Source organism: Heterodontus francisci, chromosome 18 (genome assembly GCF_036365525.1).
Source record: "Heterodontus francisci isolate sHetFra1 chromosome 18, sHetFra1.hap1, whole genome shotgun sequence".
NCBI classification, from domain to species: Eukaryota; Metazoa; Chordata; class Chondrichthyes; order Heterodontiformes; family Heterodontidae; genus Heterodontus; species Heterodontus francisci.
The window spans coordinates 72,371,279-72,387,701 of NC_090388.1; the positions used below are offsets into that span (position 1 = coordinate 72,371,279).

The following is a 16,423-nucleotide window of genomic DNA, read 5'->3' on the forward strand; positions in this document are numbered from 1 at the left end:
TGTTTATGTCTCGAATTCCACACTCCCATCTACCCTGATAACCTTTGATTCCCTTGCCTAACAAGAATCTATCTACCCCAGCCTTAAAATTATTCAATGACTCTGCCTCCACCACCTGAGGCAGAGTTCCAAAGTCGCACAACCCTCTTGAGATAAAATCTCTTCTCATCTCTGTCCTAAAAGGGTGATCCCTAATTTTAAAACAGTGCCCTCTAGTTCTGGACTCACCCACAAGAGGAAACATCTTTTCCACATCCACCTTGTCAAAGCCGTTCAGGATCTTGTATACTTCAATCAAGTCTCCCCTCACTCTTCTAAACTCCAGTGAAAACAAGCCCAGTCTGTCCAGCCTTTCCTCATAAGACAAACTGCTCATTCCAGGTATCATTCTAGTGAAGCTCCTCTGAACTGCTTCCAACACATTCACATTCTTCCTTAAATAAGGAGACCAAAACTGCACACCGTATTCGAGATGTGGTCTCACCAATGCCCTGTATAACTGAAGCATAACATGCTTACTTTTATTTTCAATTCCTCTCATAATAAAGGATAGCATTCCATTAACCTTCTTTGTGACTTGCTTTACCTGCATACTAACATTTGGTGACTCATGCACTTGAATACCTAGATCCCTCTGCACCTCGGAGTTCTGCAGTCATTCTCCTCCATTTAAGTAATACTCTGCTTTTTTATTCTTCCTGCCAAAGTGAACAACTTCACATTTTCCCACGTTATACTCCATCTGCCAGATTTTTGTCCACTTATTCAACCTATCTATATTGATCTACAAGCTCCTTATGTCTTCTTCACAACATACTTTCCTACCTATCTTTGTGTCATCTGACCTATATTTGTGTCATCTGCAAATTTAGCTATCATGCCATCACTCCCCTCATCTAAGTCATTGATATAAATTGTAAAAAGTTGAGGCCCAAGCACAGACCCCTGCGGGACTCCACTCGTCACATCCTGCCAATCAGCAAAGGACCATTTATTCGTACTCTCTGTTTTCTGTCAGCCAGCCAATCTTCTATCCATGCCCATAGTTACCCCCTACACCATGAGCCTTTTATGTGGCACCTTGTCAAATGCCTTCTGGAAATCCAAATACAGTACGTCAACGGGCTCCCCTTTATCCACGGCACGTGTTACTCCTTCAAAGAAGTCCAATAAATTGGTTAAACATGATCTCCCTTTCACAAAGCCATGCTGACTATTCCCAATTACCTTGAGTTTTTGTAAGTGCCCAGCTACAGCCTCCTTAATGATCGATTCTAACACCTTCCCCACGACAGACATCAGGCTAACTGGCCTATAGTTACCTGTTTTCTGCCTCCCCACTGCCCCCCTCTTTCTTGAATAGAAGGGTTATATTTACTTTTTTCCAGTCTAATGGAACCTTTCCACAATCTAGCGAGTTTTGAAAAATTAACACCAACGCATCTACTACACCATTAACCACCTCTTTTAAGACCCTAGGATGAATCCCATCAGGACCCGGGGACTTGTCAGCACGCAGCTCCATCAGTTTGCTCAGTACCGCTTCCCTGGTGATTGTAATTTCACTGAGTTCCTCTCTTCCTTCCACCTGATTTACAGCTATTACTGGAATGTTTTTTGTATCCTCTTATAGTGAAGACAGAAGCAAAAATCTTTGTTCATTTCATCTGCCATTTCCTTATTATCTACTGTTAACTCCCCACTCTCTCTCTCTAGAGGACCAACACTAACTTTCTTACTCTTTTCCTTTTTAAATACCTGTAGAAACTCTTGCTATCCATTTTTAGATTGCTAGCTAGCTTCCTCTCATATATTCTAATTTCTTTCTCCTGATTAACCTTTTAGTCATTCTCTGCCGTTCTTTATATTCTGACCTATCATCTGACCTGCCACTCACCTTTCCGCAATTATATGCTTTTACCTTAGGTTTGATGCTTTCCTTAACTTCTTTAGCTAACCACGGATGGTGGGTCCTCCCTTATAATTTTTCTTTATAGTAAGAATATACTTGTCCTGAGTATTCTGGAATATCCCCTTGAATGTCTGCCACTGCTTCTCTATTGATCAATCTCCTGGCCTAGTAGCTCAGTTCACTTCAGCTCACTCAGCTTTCATGCCCACATAGTTGCCCTTATTTAAGGTTACGGTTTAAGGTTATTTAAGGGCGGCACAGTGGCGCAGTGGTTAGCACCGCAGCCTCACAGCTCCAGCGACCCGGGTTCAATGCTGGGTACTGCCTGTGTGGAGTTTGCAAGTTCTCCCTGTGTCTGCGTGGGTTTCCTCCGGGTGCTCCGGTTTCCTCCCACATGCCAAAATACTTGCAGGTTGATAGGTTAATTGGCCATTGTAAATTGCCCCTATTATAGGTAGGTGGTAGGGGGATATAGGGGAGGTGGGGATGTGGTAGAAATATGGAATTAGTGTAGGATTAATATAAATGGGTGGTTGATGGTCGGCACAGACTCGGTGGGCCGAAGGGCTTGTTTCAGTGCTGTATCTCTAAACTAAACTTAAACTAAACTAGTCTTAAACTCACTCTTCTCTCTTTCAAACTGGATGTAAAATTCAATCATATTGTGGTCTCTGCTACCTAGAGGTGTCTTTACTCTGAGGTTGTTAATTAATCCTGTTACATTACACAATACCAAGTCTAATATAACCTACTCTCTGGTTCCAGAACGTGCTGCTCTAATAAACTATCTCAAAAGTATTCTATGAACTCCTCAACCAGGCTATTATTGCCAGTCTGATTTTTCCAGTTTATATGTAGATTAAAATCGCACATGATCACTGCTGTCCCTTAATCACAAGCACCCAATATTTCTTCTTGTATACTTCGTCCTACATTATGGTTTCTGTTAGGGGGCCTGTAGACCACTCCCACTAGTGACTTCTTGTTAGCCTTTATTGCAAGGGGGCTAAAAATTTGTGTCTTTTTTGAGCACAGGGTCATGATTTGCAACCTGCCCACTCCAGTTCCATTGAAGGTGGACAGCACACAAATTTGGTGCTCCTACCTCATTACCATGATTGCACCATAGGACTGAGTGAGTTCCTCGCTGCTGGCTGATAGAGATACCATGGAGCACGCTCAGAAGGGAGTGGGAACGGGTGGCCAGGAAGACCAACTCTTGGACTCTGGATCTGAGGTCCTGGCAACAGAAAAGAAGTCTATTAACCTCACGTGGGTGATCAAGGTCAGTGAATGCATCTTCACATGACATCTCCTACCCACCACACCACCAGCCTCTCATGCTACTCAATGCAGCACAGTCACATCACTCACGCCGAATATTCAGCACACCACCTCGCCCTCGCACACCTACTAATGCTGCCAGCCTCCCACCCACCTCTCAATGTCTCCACATAACCTCCAGCTATTCAGCAATGGCATACACATGAATCTCCTGAACTGCCTCCTACCCATCAGTAAAGACATCCAGTGTGGTTTCTGGTCATCAAGAGGAACCACAGACATGATCTTTGTCGGCCAACAAGTTCAAGAAAAATGTCTGGAACAATGCAAAAATGTCCACATGGCCTTATTGATCTGTCAGACGCATTTGGCCATCAATTGCGAAGTCCTTTGGAAAGTTTTCCAGAGACTTGAATGTCCAACAGAATTTGCTACTATCCTGTGACTTCTGCATGACTGTATGAGAGCAGTCGTCCTTTGCAATGGATTGGAGACCGAACCTTTTCATGTCTGGACAGGCATCAAGCAAGGTTGTGTAATTGCGCCCACTCTCCTCACTGTCTACCTCAGCCTAGTCATTCGTGACCAACCTCCACAAAGGATCATGATTGATTGATTGATTGATTGAGTTTTGTCTTGACTAGGAGCTTTTCAATATAAACAGGCTGAGAACCAAGATGAAGGTGACCCTCCAGCATATCCACGACTTAGGATATGCGGACGACAGCACAGTTGTGGCCCACGCTGTAAGTGACAATCAGAGCACCCTTAAACTCTTCAATGCCACATACAAAAGAGTTGGTCTCTGGCTCAACATCGGCAAGACCAATATCCTCCACCGCCCTCTTCCAGGCAAGCATCTACACCTCCAGCTATTCATATTGATGGGGAGATTTTAGAAGTCGTTGAGCACTTGTATCTCGGCAGTGTTCTCAAAAGATCACCATTGAAGATCCTGCACAGAGTCAGCTGTGCTAGTGCAGCTTTTCAAAAATTATGCAACCGGGTCTTTGACATCAGAGTATTGAGGCTTTAGTTTACAACGCTGCTGTTGTCACCACCCTTCTATATGGCACGACTTAGGTCACCTACCAAAGGCACCTCTGGGCGCTGGAGAATTTTGACCAGCGGTGTCTCAGTAGGATAGTCAAGTCTAGTGAGAAGACAGGTGAACAAACTCCAGCATCCTCACCTGAAGCCAATTCCTCCAGCATCGCAACCATGATTATGCGAAATCAGCACCGCTGATCTGGTCACTGCATCTGCATGCCAAATAATTGGCTTCCAATTTCTCAACTTAAGGATAGCACCCGATCTCCAGGAGGACAGAGGAAACATTTTAAGGATGCTCTCTGAAGGTCTCATTGAAAAGGGGATAAATTAACATTGGTGCGTGGCAGGAACTTGCCACAAACCATACCCTGTGGCAGTGCTTCATCCAACAAGCCAGAACAGTTGGAAATTGACCACATAAATGTTATTGCGGAGAAGCAACAAAAGCGGAAGAGGAGAAAGCAAGCACCCTGGCTTGAGAACACCCCCTGTCCCCCACCCTCCTCCACTTCAGGGCAGCTCCAGTCCTCTGCCCAAAGATCTATGGCTTCAGGATTGTTCTGTTGAGTCAGCTGAGGAGACACAAATCATGAATGCCTGGCAGACATCATCCTCGTTTCGAGGGACTGACAGCAACAAACAAGCATATCAACTAACCACAGCGCTACACAATCATTGACATTCTATCCTCTCTTTCAAGACAAGGTGACATACAATAGAAGGAAGCGGAGCAGAACTGGTGGTGACTAGGATGCCTGCATCTTCTGAACCCTACAAAGGAGATGTACTCCAGCGTACTTCCAGACACTTTGCAATAGCAGAAATTCTTCAAAAATTACCTTAGCTGCAGTTTGGGTGTCTGTTCCCTTAAGGAACACTAATGCATATTAAGAGGTGTTGTGGTCAGTACCTGGATTTGCCAGGGAGTGTTGCTACTTCCTTACAGGGAAGGCAGAGGAGTAGGTGACCTATCCACACATAGGCTGCCACAGGTATGGTGGCAGCAATGATGGTGGCTCTGGGTCAGCAGCGTGACAGCGAGGTGGAGCAGAGGCTGAGGAGAGAGCAAGTTCCGCACTTAGCTCTGCAAAGTTGGGGCTGCTAATGCATGGCCCATTATGCTGCTTAACACTTGTTTGTAGAGTGATTGTACAGATTTGGCTTGGTCCAAATTAGGTATCCTGGCATGGTATCAGTCGGTTGGGCTGTCTAATGCCAGGATGGTGCTAATACAGAGGCTTCCAGTGCCCAGGTGCAGTGCACCCTGGCAAAATGGCACTAGGCCTCCATAGTGTTGCTGGAAGTCTTACTACAATTTTTTATATAGGGCTTTGGTGAGACCACACCTGGAGTACTATGTACAGCTTTGGTTTCCTTGCCTGAGGAAAGAGATATTGTCTTACTGGGGTTACAAGGAAGGTTCACTGCATTGATTTCTGGGATGAGAAGACCCTCCTACGAGGAGAGATCAGACAATATAGACCCATTCTGTTTAAAGTTTCAAAAAATGTGATCTCATTGAAACAAATAAAATTAGATAAAATTCTTAAAGGACTTGACAGGGCTGAGATGAAGAGAAATTTCTTTATCAGAGGGTTGTGAATCTTTGGAATTCTGTACCCCAGAGGGCTGTGGATGTTCAGTTGTTAAGTATATTCAAGTCCGAGATTGATGGCGTTTTGGCACTAAGGGAATTGAGGGAAATGGGAATGGGGCAGAAAAATGGAGTTCATCTGGAAGCTCACCCATGATTTTCTCAAGAGGATGCGTGCCTAATCCTGCTCCTATTTTATGTTCATAATAGTACTGCATTTTGGACACACTGCATCTCCCAAGAGGGAGAGGGAAGTTTTTGAAGCACTCCAATACCCATCAATTCTGTGAGTGGCTAGTGATCTTGAGCTTTGGTTTTAGTTGCATCTATAGTTCTATGTTGGATTTGTAACAGCATAAACATTTCAAATGGTTAAGCAGTCCACACATGTGAGCACACACATCCCTTCTGACAATGTTCTGATAATGTTGAGAAATCAAAGTAAACTTTTAAGATCATTGAATACATGACCTTGCTTGCAGTTTTTTAGTAGCTATTCAATGTCTTTTGGGCTTTCAAGTGGAGGATGCCTAAAATTCAGTTAAAATTTATATTTGAAAAATCAATATCAAGTAGCTGGCTTTTAATTGACAGATTTCCACAATAGAAATAAAGATGTCTGCTGTTTAGGAATAGACTATTGATTACAGCGGAAGTGTATTGCTATAAAACTTTGATTGCAGCCTATGTCCTGTGAGTATCATAAAAACAATATATACAAAGTGCTTTTATCACTCAGTGCAGTTTCTTTGGTCTTATTTTGTATTCTGCATATGCTAGCATTAATGTTAATGCAGTAGAAACAAACACACATGAAAGGCTTTTTGTTTGAAAGCTTAAGTTTTTTTGACAAGGTTCTGGTGGTTTTTACAGTACAAGATCTACATAAAGTTCTCTCAGTCCCAATAATCTGGAGTGGATATATTGTCTAAGATGTATGTTACAAAGTATAATTGATCTTATTGAAGAAAAATCTCCCATGATCTTTCTTGTGATGTGCTGCTTTATTAAGACAGGAATATTACACCTGGTCAGGGGGTAATGATGCCCGTTCCTCCGGCCTGGGTATTCTGTTGTGGGGAGGTAACTTCACCATCTCCGAAGTTAAGGAGGTGGTGGGCAGTTGCCTCCTTGTAGCAGATGTAAGGTACAACGATGCTCCGCTCTGGTTGATCAACGTGTACGCCCCGGTTCAATGCAGCGAGTGGCTGACTGTCTTCCAGCAGCTCCCACTGTTGCTGGCGACGTCCAGGCCAGTCATTCTAGGCGGTGACTTCAACTGCATCATCGATGCAGCTGGATGATCCGGCAATGACGACAGCAAACTGGATGCTACATCCAGATTCCTAATGGAAACAGTAAAAGATGCCAAGCTGCATGATGTCTTCAGCAACCCTGCAGATGGAGCGCAGCGCAGATACACCTGGTCAACATTGGATGGGTCTGCCCGTTCCAGGATTGACTTACTGTTTGTGTCCCGTGCTGTCAGGGTCAGATCCACCGACATTAAGCCGATGTTCTTCTCCGACCATTGCCTCTTACTGGCCAACTGTCACTTACAGGATGACCAGCGAGTTGGCAGGGGGACATGGAAGCTCAATGCTACACTGCTAACCCCAGAGAATGTTGAGGAACTCAAAAGGGATTACAAAGGTTCGAGAACCGTGAAACCCCTCTTTGCCTCCCACCAGTGAACTGGAGACTCAATCAAGGAGAACATCAAGAAGTTCCTTATCTCCAAAGGTGTTCAGAGGGCGAGAGAGAGACAGAGGGAAATGTCCCGACTCCAGAAAAGAATGCAAAATCTGCTCCGGCTGCAGTCGGGGGTCGAGGTCAAGGAGGATCTCCAAGAGGTGAAGAGCCAGCAGGCCTCTCTCTTTGCCACAGAGGCCTTCAAGATCATCTTCCGGTCCAGAGTCTGCTCTGTTGAGCAGGATGAGACGTGCTTGCGTTACTTCTTCCAAAAGGTACGCAGAGAGAGCTCTATGATCAGCAGCCTGAAGGAAGAGGATGGCTTGGTAATGTCGTCGCAGTCCAACATACTAAGGATCAGCAAATTCTTTTATGCTGGGCTGTACGACGTGAAGTCCACAGACAGCATAGCTTCCCAGTCCTTCCTGTCATCTATCACGGAGGTCTTAGATGGCAGCATGAGAGAGAGACTGGACAAACCGCTAACTCTGGATGAGCTGACATATGCCGTCAGGTCCTTTGAGACGAGTAGAACTCCCGGAAGTGACGGCTTATCGGTTGAGTTGTATTCGGCTCTGTGGGACTGGGTTGGCCCAGACCTGCAAGAAGTATACGAGAGTATGCTTCTGGCCAGCAGCATGTCGGAATCCATGAGGAAAGGCATCACCACCCTCATCTACAAGCAGAAGGGGGATAGGGTGGAAATCAGAAATTGGCAGCCCATCTCACTGCTTAATGTTGACTACAAGATTCTGTCCAAAGTCATCGCCAGTCGGGTCAAGTCTGCTCTGGAGTTGGTGATTCACCCCGACCAGACTTGCACTGTACCCGGCAGGAAGATCTCTGATAGTCTCGCGCTACTCAGGGATACGATCGCCTATGTACGGGGCAGGAGGGTGGACACCTGCCTCATCAGCTTGGACCAGGAGAAGGCTTTTTACAGGATATCGCACACCGACATGATGGACGTGATCTCCAAAATAGGGTTTGGGGAGGGAATCTGCAATTGGATCAAACTGTTCTACACAAACATCAGTAGCGCAGTTTCAATCAATGGGTGGGAATCAGAAAGTTTCCCGATCAAATCTGGAGTCAGACAGGGCTGTTCTCTGTGCCCTGTCTTGGTTGTTTGCTGTATCGAACCTTTTAGCTGATTTCATTAGGAATGATGCGGGCATAAGAGGGGTGACAATCCCAGGCAGTGGAGGCACTCGGGTAAAAGCCTCCCTGTACATGGACGACGTCGCCGTCTTATGCTTGGACCCACCGTCCGTTTGCAGACTGATGAGCATCTGCGACCAGTTCGAACTGGCCTTGAGAGCCAAAGTCAACCACGCCAAGAGTGAGGCCATGTTCTTTGGGAACTGGGCCGACCGATTCTTTGTCCCCTTCACCGTCAGATCAGACTACCTGAAGGTGCTGGGGATATGGCTCGGAAGGGCCGGGACGTGTGCCAAAACCCGGATAGAGCAAGTAGCCCAGGGTACAACATAAGCTGAGCATGTGGGAGCAGCGATCTCTCTCCATTGTGGGTAAGAACCTGGTCATCAGGTGCGAGGCGCTCACGTTGTTGCTGTATGAGGCACAAGTCTGGCCCATACCCTAGTCCTGCGCCGTGGCAGTCACCTGAGCCATTTTCTGCTTTATCTGGAGATCTAAAGTGGACCGGGTCCAGAGGGACACGATGTTCAAACCTCTGCATAAGGGCGGGAAAAATGCATCCAACATCGCCCTCATCCTGATGACCACTTTCATGTGCTGCTGCATCCAGCTGTGCGTAGAGCCCCAGTACGCAAACACCAAGTGTCACTACGTGCTGAGGTTTTATCTGTCCCCGGTGTTAGGAAGGATGGGTCTGTTCACATTGCCGCGGAACGCTCCATCCAGTTGGACCGTGCCGTACCACCTATCCTTCGTGGGACAGTTTCTGCGGAAAACACCTTTGACCACCAATCCATCAGGCAGTGGTCTGCACGGAATGTCCTCAAGGCCCTACGGGAAAAGGAAATGGTGGATCCGGTCGGATCGTTCCCCGAGCAGACTGCCAAAGTCATTTGGCAGAATGCCTCATCACCAAAACTTTCAAACAAGCACCAAGACATAGCTTGGCTGGTGGTGAGAAGGGCCCTCCCCGTCAGATCCTTCCTGCACGTTCGGAGTCTCGTCCCCCTCCACACGCTGCCCTCGAGGTGGCTGCGGTGGGGAAGAGACAGTTGCCCACCTCCTTCTGAAATGTGTCATTGCAAAGCAGGTGTGGAAAGAGATGCAGTGGTTTTTGTCAAGGTTCATCCCAAGCAGCTCTCTGACACAGGAGTCTGTGCTCTACGGGCTGTTCCTAGGGACGCACACTGAGATAAACATCAACTGCTGCTGGAGGACCATCAATTCGGTGAAAGGCGCTCTTTGGTCTGCCCGAAACTTGCTGGTCTTCCAGCGCAAAGCGTTGTCCACGTCCGAGTGTTGCAGACTGGCACATTCCAAGGTCCAGGACTACGTGCTGAGGGATGCGCTAAAGCTTGGGGCAGCCGCTGCAAAGTCTCAATGGGGAAAGACCACTGTGTAAGGTCCTCCCACCAAAGTGAACTGAGGGGCTGGACCCATGGGAAACCCCTCGGGCTGTATACACCAGTTATGGGTTTGCTGTAAAATGTATATGGCATGTAAAATGGAATGGAAGGGTTGTGAGGCAACTCACTCCTGTATCGAAGAAAACTGATTTCCTTTGCACTTTTTGGAATGTCAACTTGGTGCTGTTTTGAACTGTTTTGTCATTGATTTTTTACAGATTTGTATGAATAAAGTATATTTTGGGGAAAAAAAGGAATATTACACCATGTAAAATACAATGAATTATTCTGCTGCTGAAGTGTAGATTGTGTACCTTTTTAAGGCAATAAAGTCTGACAAACTAGTTCATATCGTTCAAAGATTAATTCAGACTGGGATCAGTCTGGCTTTGTTTGTGGTCAGGTCAGTTGAGGGGCTATAGTTGTGGATCTAGTTTTCTGCATTTTTCTGTAAAAATGCAAATGACTGCTTTTTTTAATACTTAAAGTATGATGCAAAAATTCACATCAAATTCTGAGACATTTCAAGTGTGATGGACAGAAGGTGTGATGCTACGGAAAATTTTTCATGTATTAGATTGGCCTTGAAGTTACTCTATGCAAGTATTTGGATACAAAGGTATTTTCTTTTGTGTGGACTGTTTTAAAGGACGCACTAACCTGTTTAAAATAAATGAGTTAGAGACTTTATTATAAAGCAATTTCTTTTGGATGCATTCGGCGCTTGTAAACTAATATTCACACAATCTAACTTGAAGGCCTTTGTTTCTTTACATCTACCACAGACCTTCATATAACTTATCACTATTATAATCTTCCAGCGACCACATTGAAGTTGGCAATCACAGCTGTTTTTTCCCTCAAGTTAATAAGGTCACAATTGGCAAAGAAATACAAGACAAGAGAAGTAGGATTTTATCCCATGTATCCAAAATTGGAAGTGAGGCCCATAAATCCTTCCCTTTTATGTTAGCTCAGTGACTCGTCCCCATGATGATGTAAGTTCAAATTTGCCTCAGATGTGAAACTGCCAACTTTTTGGGGAGATTTTTGGAAGGCATAAATGCAAAACAAAGCAGTGGCACAGAGTTGCATGGAAACAGCTTTTGCAAGATTTAGATTGTTATTTTGATATACTGAATGTATACTCTGCTGACAACTCCAGCATGAAACCCCTGATTACCATACCATTTAAGCAAAAAGGGCATCACCGTCAAACCTGAACCTGCCCCTCACCTGAGATTCATGTACCTCACCTGCAGTTCATGCGTTAGTACTTTCCAAGGGTGGGCATATATTTGCAAATTCACTCCATTGCAGAGTGCTGCCCCTTCTGATGTCCAGAAGTCTTTTCCTTTTCATTCTCAGTGCCTCTTTAGCAGTCCAATTTGCTCCTTATGGTGCTTCAGCAGTTCACAGCTCACCCTCCCACCTGGTTCAGAGGCCTGCTTCGTCAGAGATGCTTGTGGGCTACTTACCTATGTCTTCCTTCAATGACCTGCTTTTTCACACCTGGAGCCTCCTCAAGCAACAGCAAAACAGTGCAGGAAGTCAAGTAAATAAAAGTGTTGTAGTGCCCAATGAGGGAGGAAGAAAAGGAAAGTATTTTTGAAAAAAGTGGTAGGGAAGAGTAGAGAGGGAAAGTGACTGCAGGCTGGCAGAAGTCACTAGGACCCGATGGGATGCATCGGTGGATGCTGAAGGAAGTAAGGGTGGAAATTGTGGAGATAATGGCCATAATCTTCCAATCCCCCTTAGATATGGGATGGTGTCAGAGGACTGGAGAATTGCAAATGCGACATAACCTGTTCCAAAAAAAATGTGTAAGGATAAACTCAACAGCCACAGGCAGTCAGTTTAACCTTGGTGGTGGAAAAGCTTTTAGAAACGATAATTCGGGACAAAATTAACTTTGGACAAGTGTGGATTAGTTAAGGAAAGCCAGCAGGGATTTGTTAAAGGTAAATAGTGTTTTACTAACTTACTTTGGGTTTTTTGGTGAGGTAATAGAGAAGGTTGATGAGGGTAATGCAGTTGATGAGGTAATAATGGACTTCCAAAAGGTTTTTTACCACACCCTTGCCAATGATGACAATATCCCCACTATAGCATGACTAATCAAATTGTAGACCGTATGATGGGGGGAGGGGGGGTGGGGTGCAATATCAGTATTTTGTATCAGTTCGTTACCATATTTTATGAAGTGATGTACAGGAACGTTAAACAGATGTTATATTTCATCCTGACTAAGTTGGGAGATGATAAACTGTAAATGGTTACTGTGAGATTATCCTTTCATTAGTCTCTCAAATATCTATTAACTTGCATTTTAACTCCTGAAAATCTGAGATGTATCTGAAAGGTTATCATTCAGTGTTCAAAAGCTGGTATTATTTAAAGACTGAGTTAAGTTTTGCTTTTCAAATAAACTAAAATGTGTGTTTTTACTTGACATATAAGTAGTTCATTAATACTTTGTTGTTCTTGTCTTGCAATCTTTACAGTACCCTTTTGGGGAAGATCCCATCCGTTCACTTCTACATCCACTTGAAAAAGAACTGCAGAAAACTACAAATACATACTGTGGAAGGATTCATCAGGTCTTTACACAACAGCTGCTGAAGAGTACAAGAACTTTACAGGACAAAATTTCAAGAGGAAGGTGATTTTGGTAAATCACTGAAGGCTTTTTTTCCCCTCCAGAATGGATTTTTGTCTTGAACGGCAGGGACTTGAGTTTTCACGTGATCTAAATGACGATCTGGAGGATGTTGAAATATTGAGGTGACGTACAGAAGTGAAAGAGCTCACACCAAGCACTGTGTCTACACTGAAACCTCAAGGACGACATCCATGAATGTAATCATTATCTCACACTTGAGCACTAATTTACCTTCATTTGAAGAATTTATTTAGTGGAAGAGATTGTTTACAGAGAAAGGCGTGTTTTTCTGTCATGTGAAGATTTACTAAATTCGTCGACAATCTATGATGTGCTTTTCATTATGAAATGATGGTATTAATCTGTAGTTATGTGTTGCAAAGTTAATGCAGGAGCGTCTTGTATGTTTGACAATCAGGTCTTGAATAGTACACCGCATTAGGTGCTTTTGCTGTACTCCCAAGTGTAAGGATCAATCAGGGTCACTGTTGGACTCCAATAGTGCAAAATATCAGTGCTTTGAGTTGATTGCTTGCCTGGTTATTGATTGAAACTGAGTAACTAAATAGTTCACTTTAACTGATTACAATCTTGCCAGCAATAACTACATACTAGATAATGTGCCACATTTATTCCTTTTATCGAACAATTTTTCACATCTTTGCAAAAATGGAATCAAATTGCTTTGTGATGTAGTGTAGTGTAGTGAGTCTAAGTGCAGATAGTTTACATAGCAGATGAGCTTGCACCAGAAATATGCAGTTGCAAAGTTCAATAAGTAACTTTCTACCCATTTTAATACATCAGTGAAATTTGTGATATTGCAGGAAAAAGATAGCCTCTTTCATATAAAATGTTAAAAGATAATCACCACTCTGAATGCATTGAAGTGTATTCATTGCCTCTAACCGTCGATTTTCGTTTAGTGGATATGACATTAGAGAGTTTTGTCAAAGTCTTGCCCCAGCAAGATATTTTTGATGGCTTTCTGGGAAGGATATTATGAAAACTGTAAATATTCAGGCTAATGTGGTAAAATTGAGGTAATAGTTCAGAAATGTGAATAAATACTTTATTACTTGGATTTATATAGTGTATTTCTATCATGTAGAAATATCTGATCCACGCAACTACTTTTGGAATGCAGTGATTACGTAGGCAAGGCAGCAATAATTCTGCACAAGCAATTTTACTTAAACTACTCCTGGAATGTTCTCTTAAATTTATTTTTACAATTGCAGGCATAATAGAATTTCACAATGTGGTGATAATGTGAAAATAACTGGATTAGTTCAATTTTTTGTTATATTGAATTTCATTGTGATTTCACTCTTGCTTTACAAAGCCTCACCACTTCAGTGTATTGCTTTATCCCTTCCCTTCTTTCACCTCTCACTAAACTGAATGCATGTCCAGTCAGTAGAAACCTGCTTTTGCTACCCTGTTGTAGTGTTTAACGCCCAGGTGGACATGCCAATGTTAGATCGAACAGCAGTCTTGTGAGTTGCTGTGATTTTAGGATTCTAACTCTGAACTCAATAGTTTGAATTAGCAGTGTTGAGTTGAGCACTTCTTACATCTGGCTTCTTACTCTGGAATTCAACTAATTTCAGTTTTTTCTTATTTAAAAATGTTTGTTTGACCCCACTGTTAATTGAATACAAGCTCTTTAGTGACCTTTTGAGGTATCCATACATGAAACTAATTGTAAATGTGCTTAATTTGACCAGAGTAAAGAAAACCCACAGGTAATCTTGTCTGACATGGTAGTCTCTGGACTGCATTTGTTTTTTTTTGTACGTGTTAAATGCCTGGCTATTCTTGGGTGTCACAAGAGATGGAGATGGAGATGGAGGTGAGGGGTGTTGAGTGCACTTAAAAATAAAATGCAGATTTTTTTTTTAAAAGTGCTGTTTAGCTTCATTCTTGATACTTGGCTACTTGCCTCAAATTTAGTGGTAAATTAATGAGAATTGAGTTACTATTTCACTAGCTTGAGTGCTTATTATTTTAGTGCTTTCAGATTAAAACATTTGGTTTAACATGGCTTTTACAAGTCACTACTAAAAGTTATATGTAAACATGCAATTATCTACATCTAGATGTTTTTAATAACTGATTATAAACAGCAAAAACTATTACGGTAAACATTAATATACAATGTGCATTTTTACTGAAATAAAATTGAATATGAAATCTGGATGTGAGCCAGTAGTGCATCATATTGCTTTGAAATCATTCAAATAAGTACTGAAGCATTGGAGCTTGGTTTGTGAGCCAAGTCTCAAGCCTTGATTAAATGAGTCCTGGAGAAGCTGATCATAAATCAAAATGAGCAAGTTGGGTGTTCAGATCATGATTTGCTCATCCAAAGTCTAGTATGCCAACTGAATGAAATGTTGGAGGATGAGCTATCATGGTAAAATAGACAAAAACTGGGTGATATTTGAAACATATTTGTACACTCGAAAGAGATTAGCAGCAGGAAATAGAATGCTGCTCTGAGATTGCAACTCTGCTTGAGTGCTGCTCTCCTGGAACCTGACCACCAATGTAAAAATAGTTATAACTAGCAAGACTGATGAATCCTGGAAGAAACTTGTGAAAACAGAGTTGTGGACCCGTCTTCAAATAGTTACTTACACTTTAATACTGTAACGCAGGGGTCCCCAAACTTTTTTACTAAAGGGCCATTAACAAACATGTACTCACCCTCTTGGGCCTGATGGAGGAATTGTTCTCTGAAACCCTCAGTGTGATTTATGTGCTTGCTTCTCGCTCACTAAGCGGCCAATGACTGGGATCATATTGGAGACAGCAATGCACACTCCAGTGTGCAGATGATCGTCTGATAGTCTTGATCTGAACCTTGATTTGGCAATCCTCACCCATGAAAATGTCTTCGCAAAGGTACGTGCTGCCGATCATAGTAATAAAGCCCCAAGCAATTTTTTTCAGACATGCAAAGTTGTCACTTGGGAGGTGCTTGTAGAATTCAATCAAATCATCTTCATTGTACTTGTCCTTCAAAGCATTGTTTTGTCTGGAGATCATTGTGTTCCATTTGTAGAGATTCTGGTGCTGAATCAACACTGACAACAAACAGATTTTCAAAAAGCTGTATGTCAGCATCATGTTGGTAGAAATCTTGGAATCTTTCGGAAAACTGCTCTTGGAGCAATGCAACCTTCTGCACTGCCATGTCCATTGGAAATTCAGTTCCCAGAGTTTGGTTCCGTTTGAGAGTTGCACAAGCTGGAACATGATCGAGTTTGCCCTCGGCTAACTGCTTACTAAACAGCTGCAGCTTCATCTCGAACCCTTTCACATAGCTATGTAAATCGCAGATTAGCTTCCCTTTGCCCTGCAATTTAATGTTGATCATTTATGTGCTGAGTCAGATCGGTTAGAAAAGCGAGCTTCCATAGCCACTGGCTGTCAAAAGTTCTTTCCAGGCCTGCCTGCCTCAGTCATGAATGTGTCGATTTCGGTGCGCAGCTCCAAAAATCTTTTGAGCACTGTTGCGACTGAGCCACTGAATGTCACTGTGGTAGAGCACGTCGCTGTAAAGTGCATCAATTTCTTCCAAATAACTTTGGAATTCTCTGTGGTTGAGTGCATGAGGATGGATGAAATTTACCGTTGACACTTCTTTGGCC

General features: G+C 43.2%; 1 protein-coding gene across 4 annotated transcripts in view; it reads left to right on the forward strand.

Moving 5' to 3' along the window:
• gxylt1b (glucoside xylosyltransferase 1b) overlaps positions 1-14,915 on the forward strand; it is a 90,610-nt gene extending 75,695 nt beyond the window's left edge. For 2 of the 4 annotated variants that reach the window (XM_068050984.1, XM_068050986.1), the window contains exon 8: positions 12,607-14,915. In XM_068050984.1, coding sequence (XP_067907085.1) covers positions 12,607-12,768 — 162 coding nt within the window. In that variant the 3' untranslated portion in view covers positions 12,769-14,915. Of the gene's footprint in view, positions 1-2,947; positions 3,198-12,606 lie in introns of all 4 variants that reach the window. The other 2 variants (XR_010976895.1, XM_068050985.1) reach the window with 2 other exon arrangements.
• Positions 14,916-16,423: the final 1,508 nt, after the last annotated feature.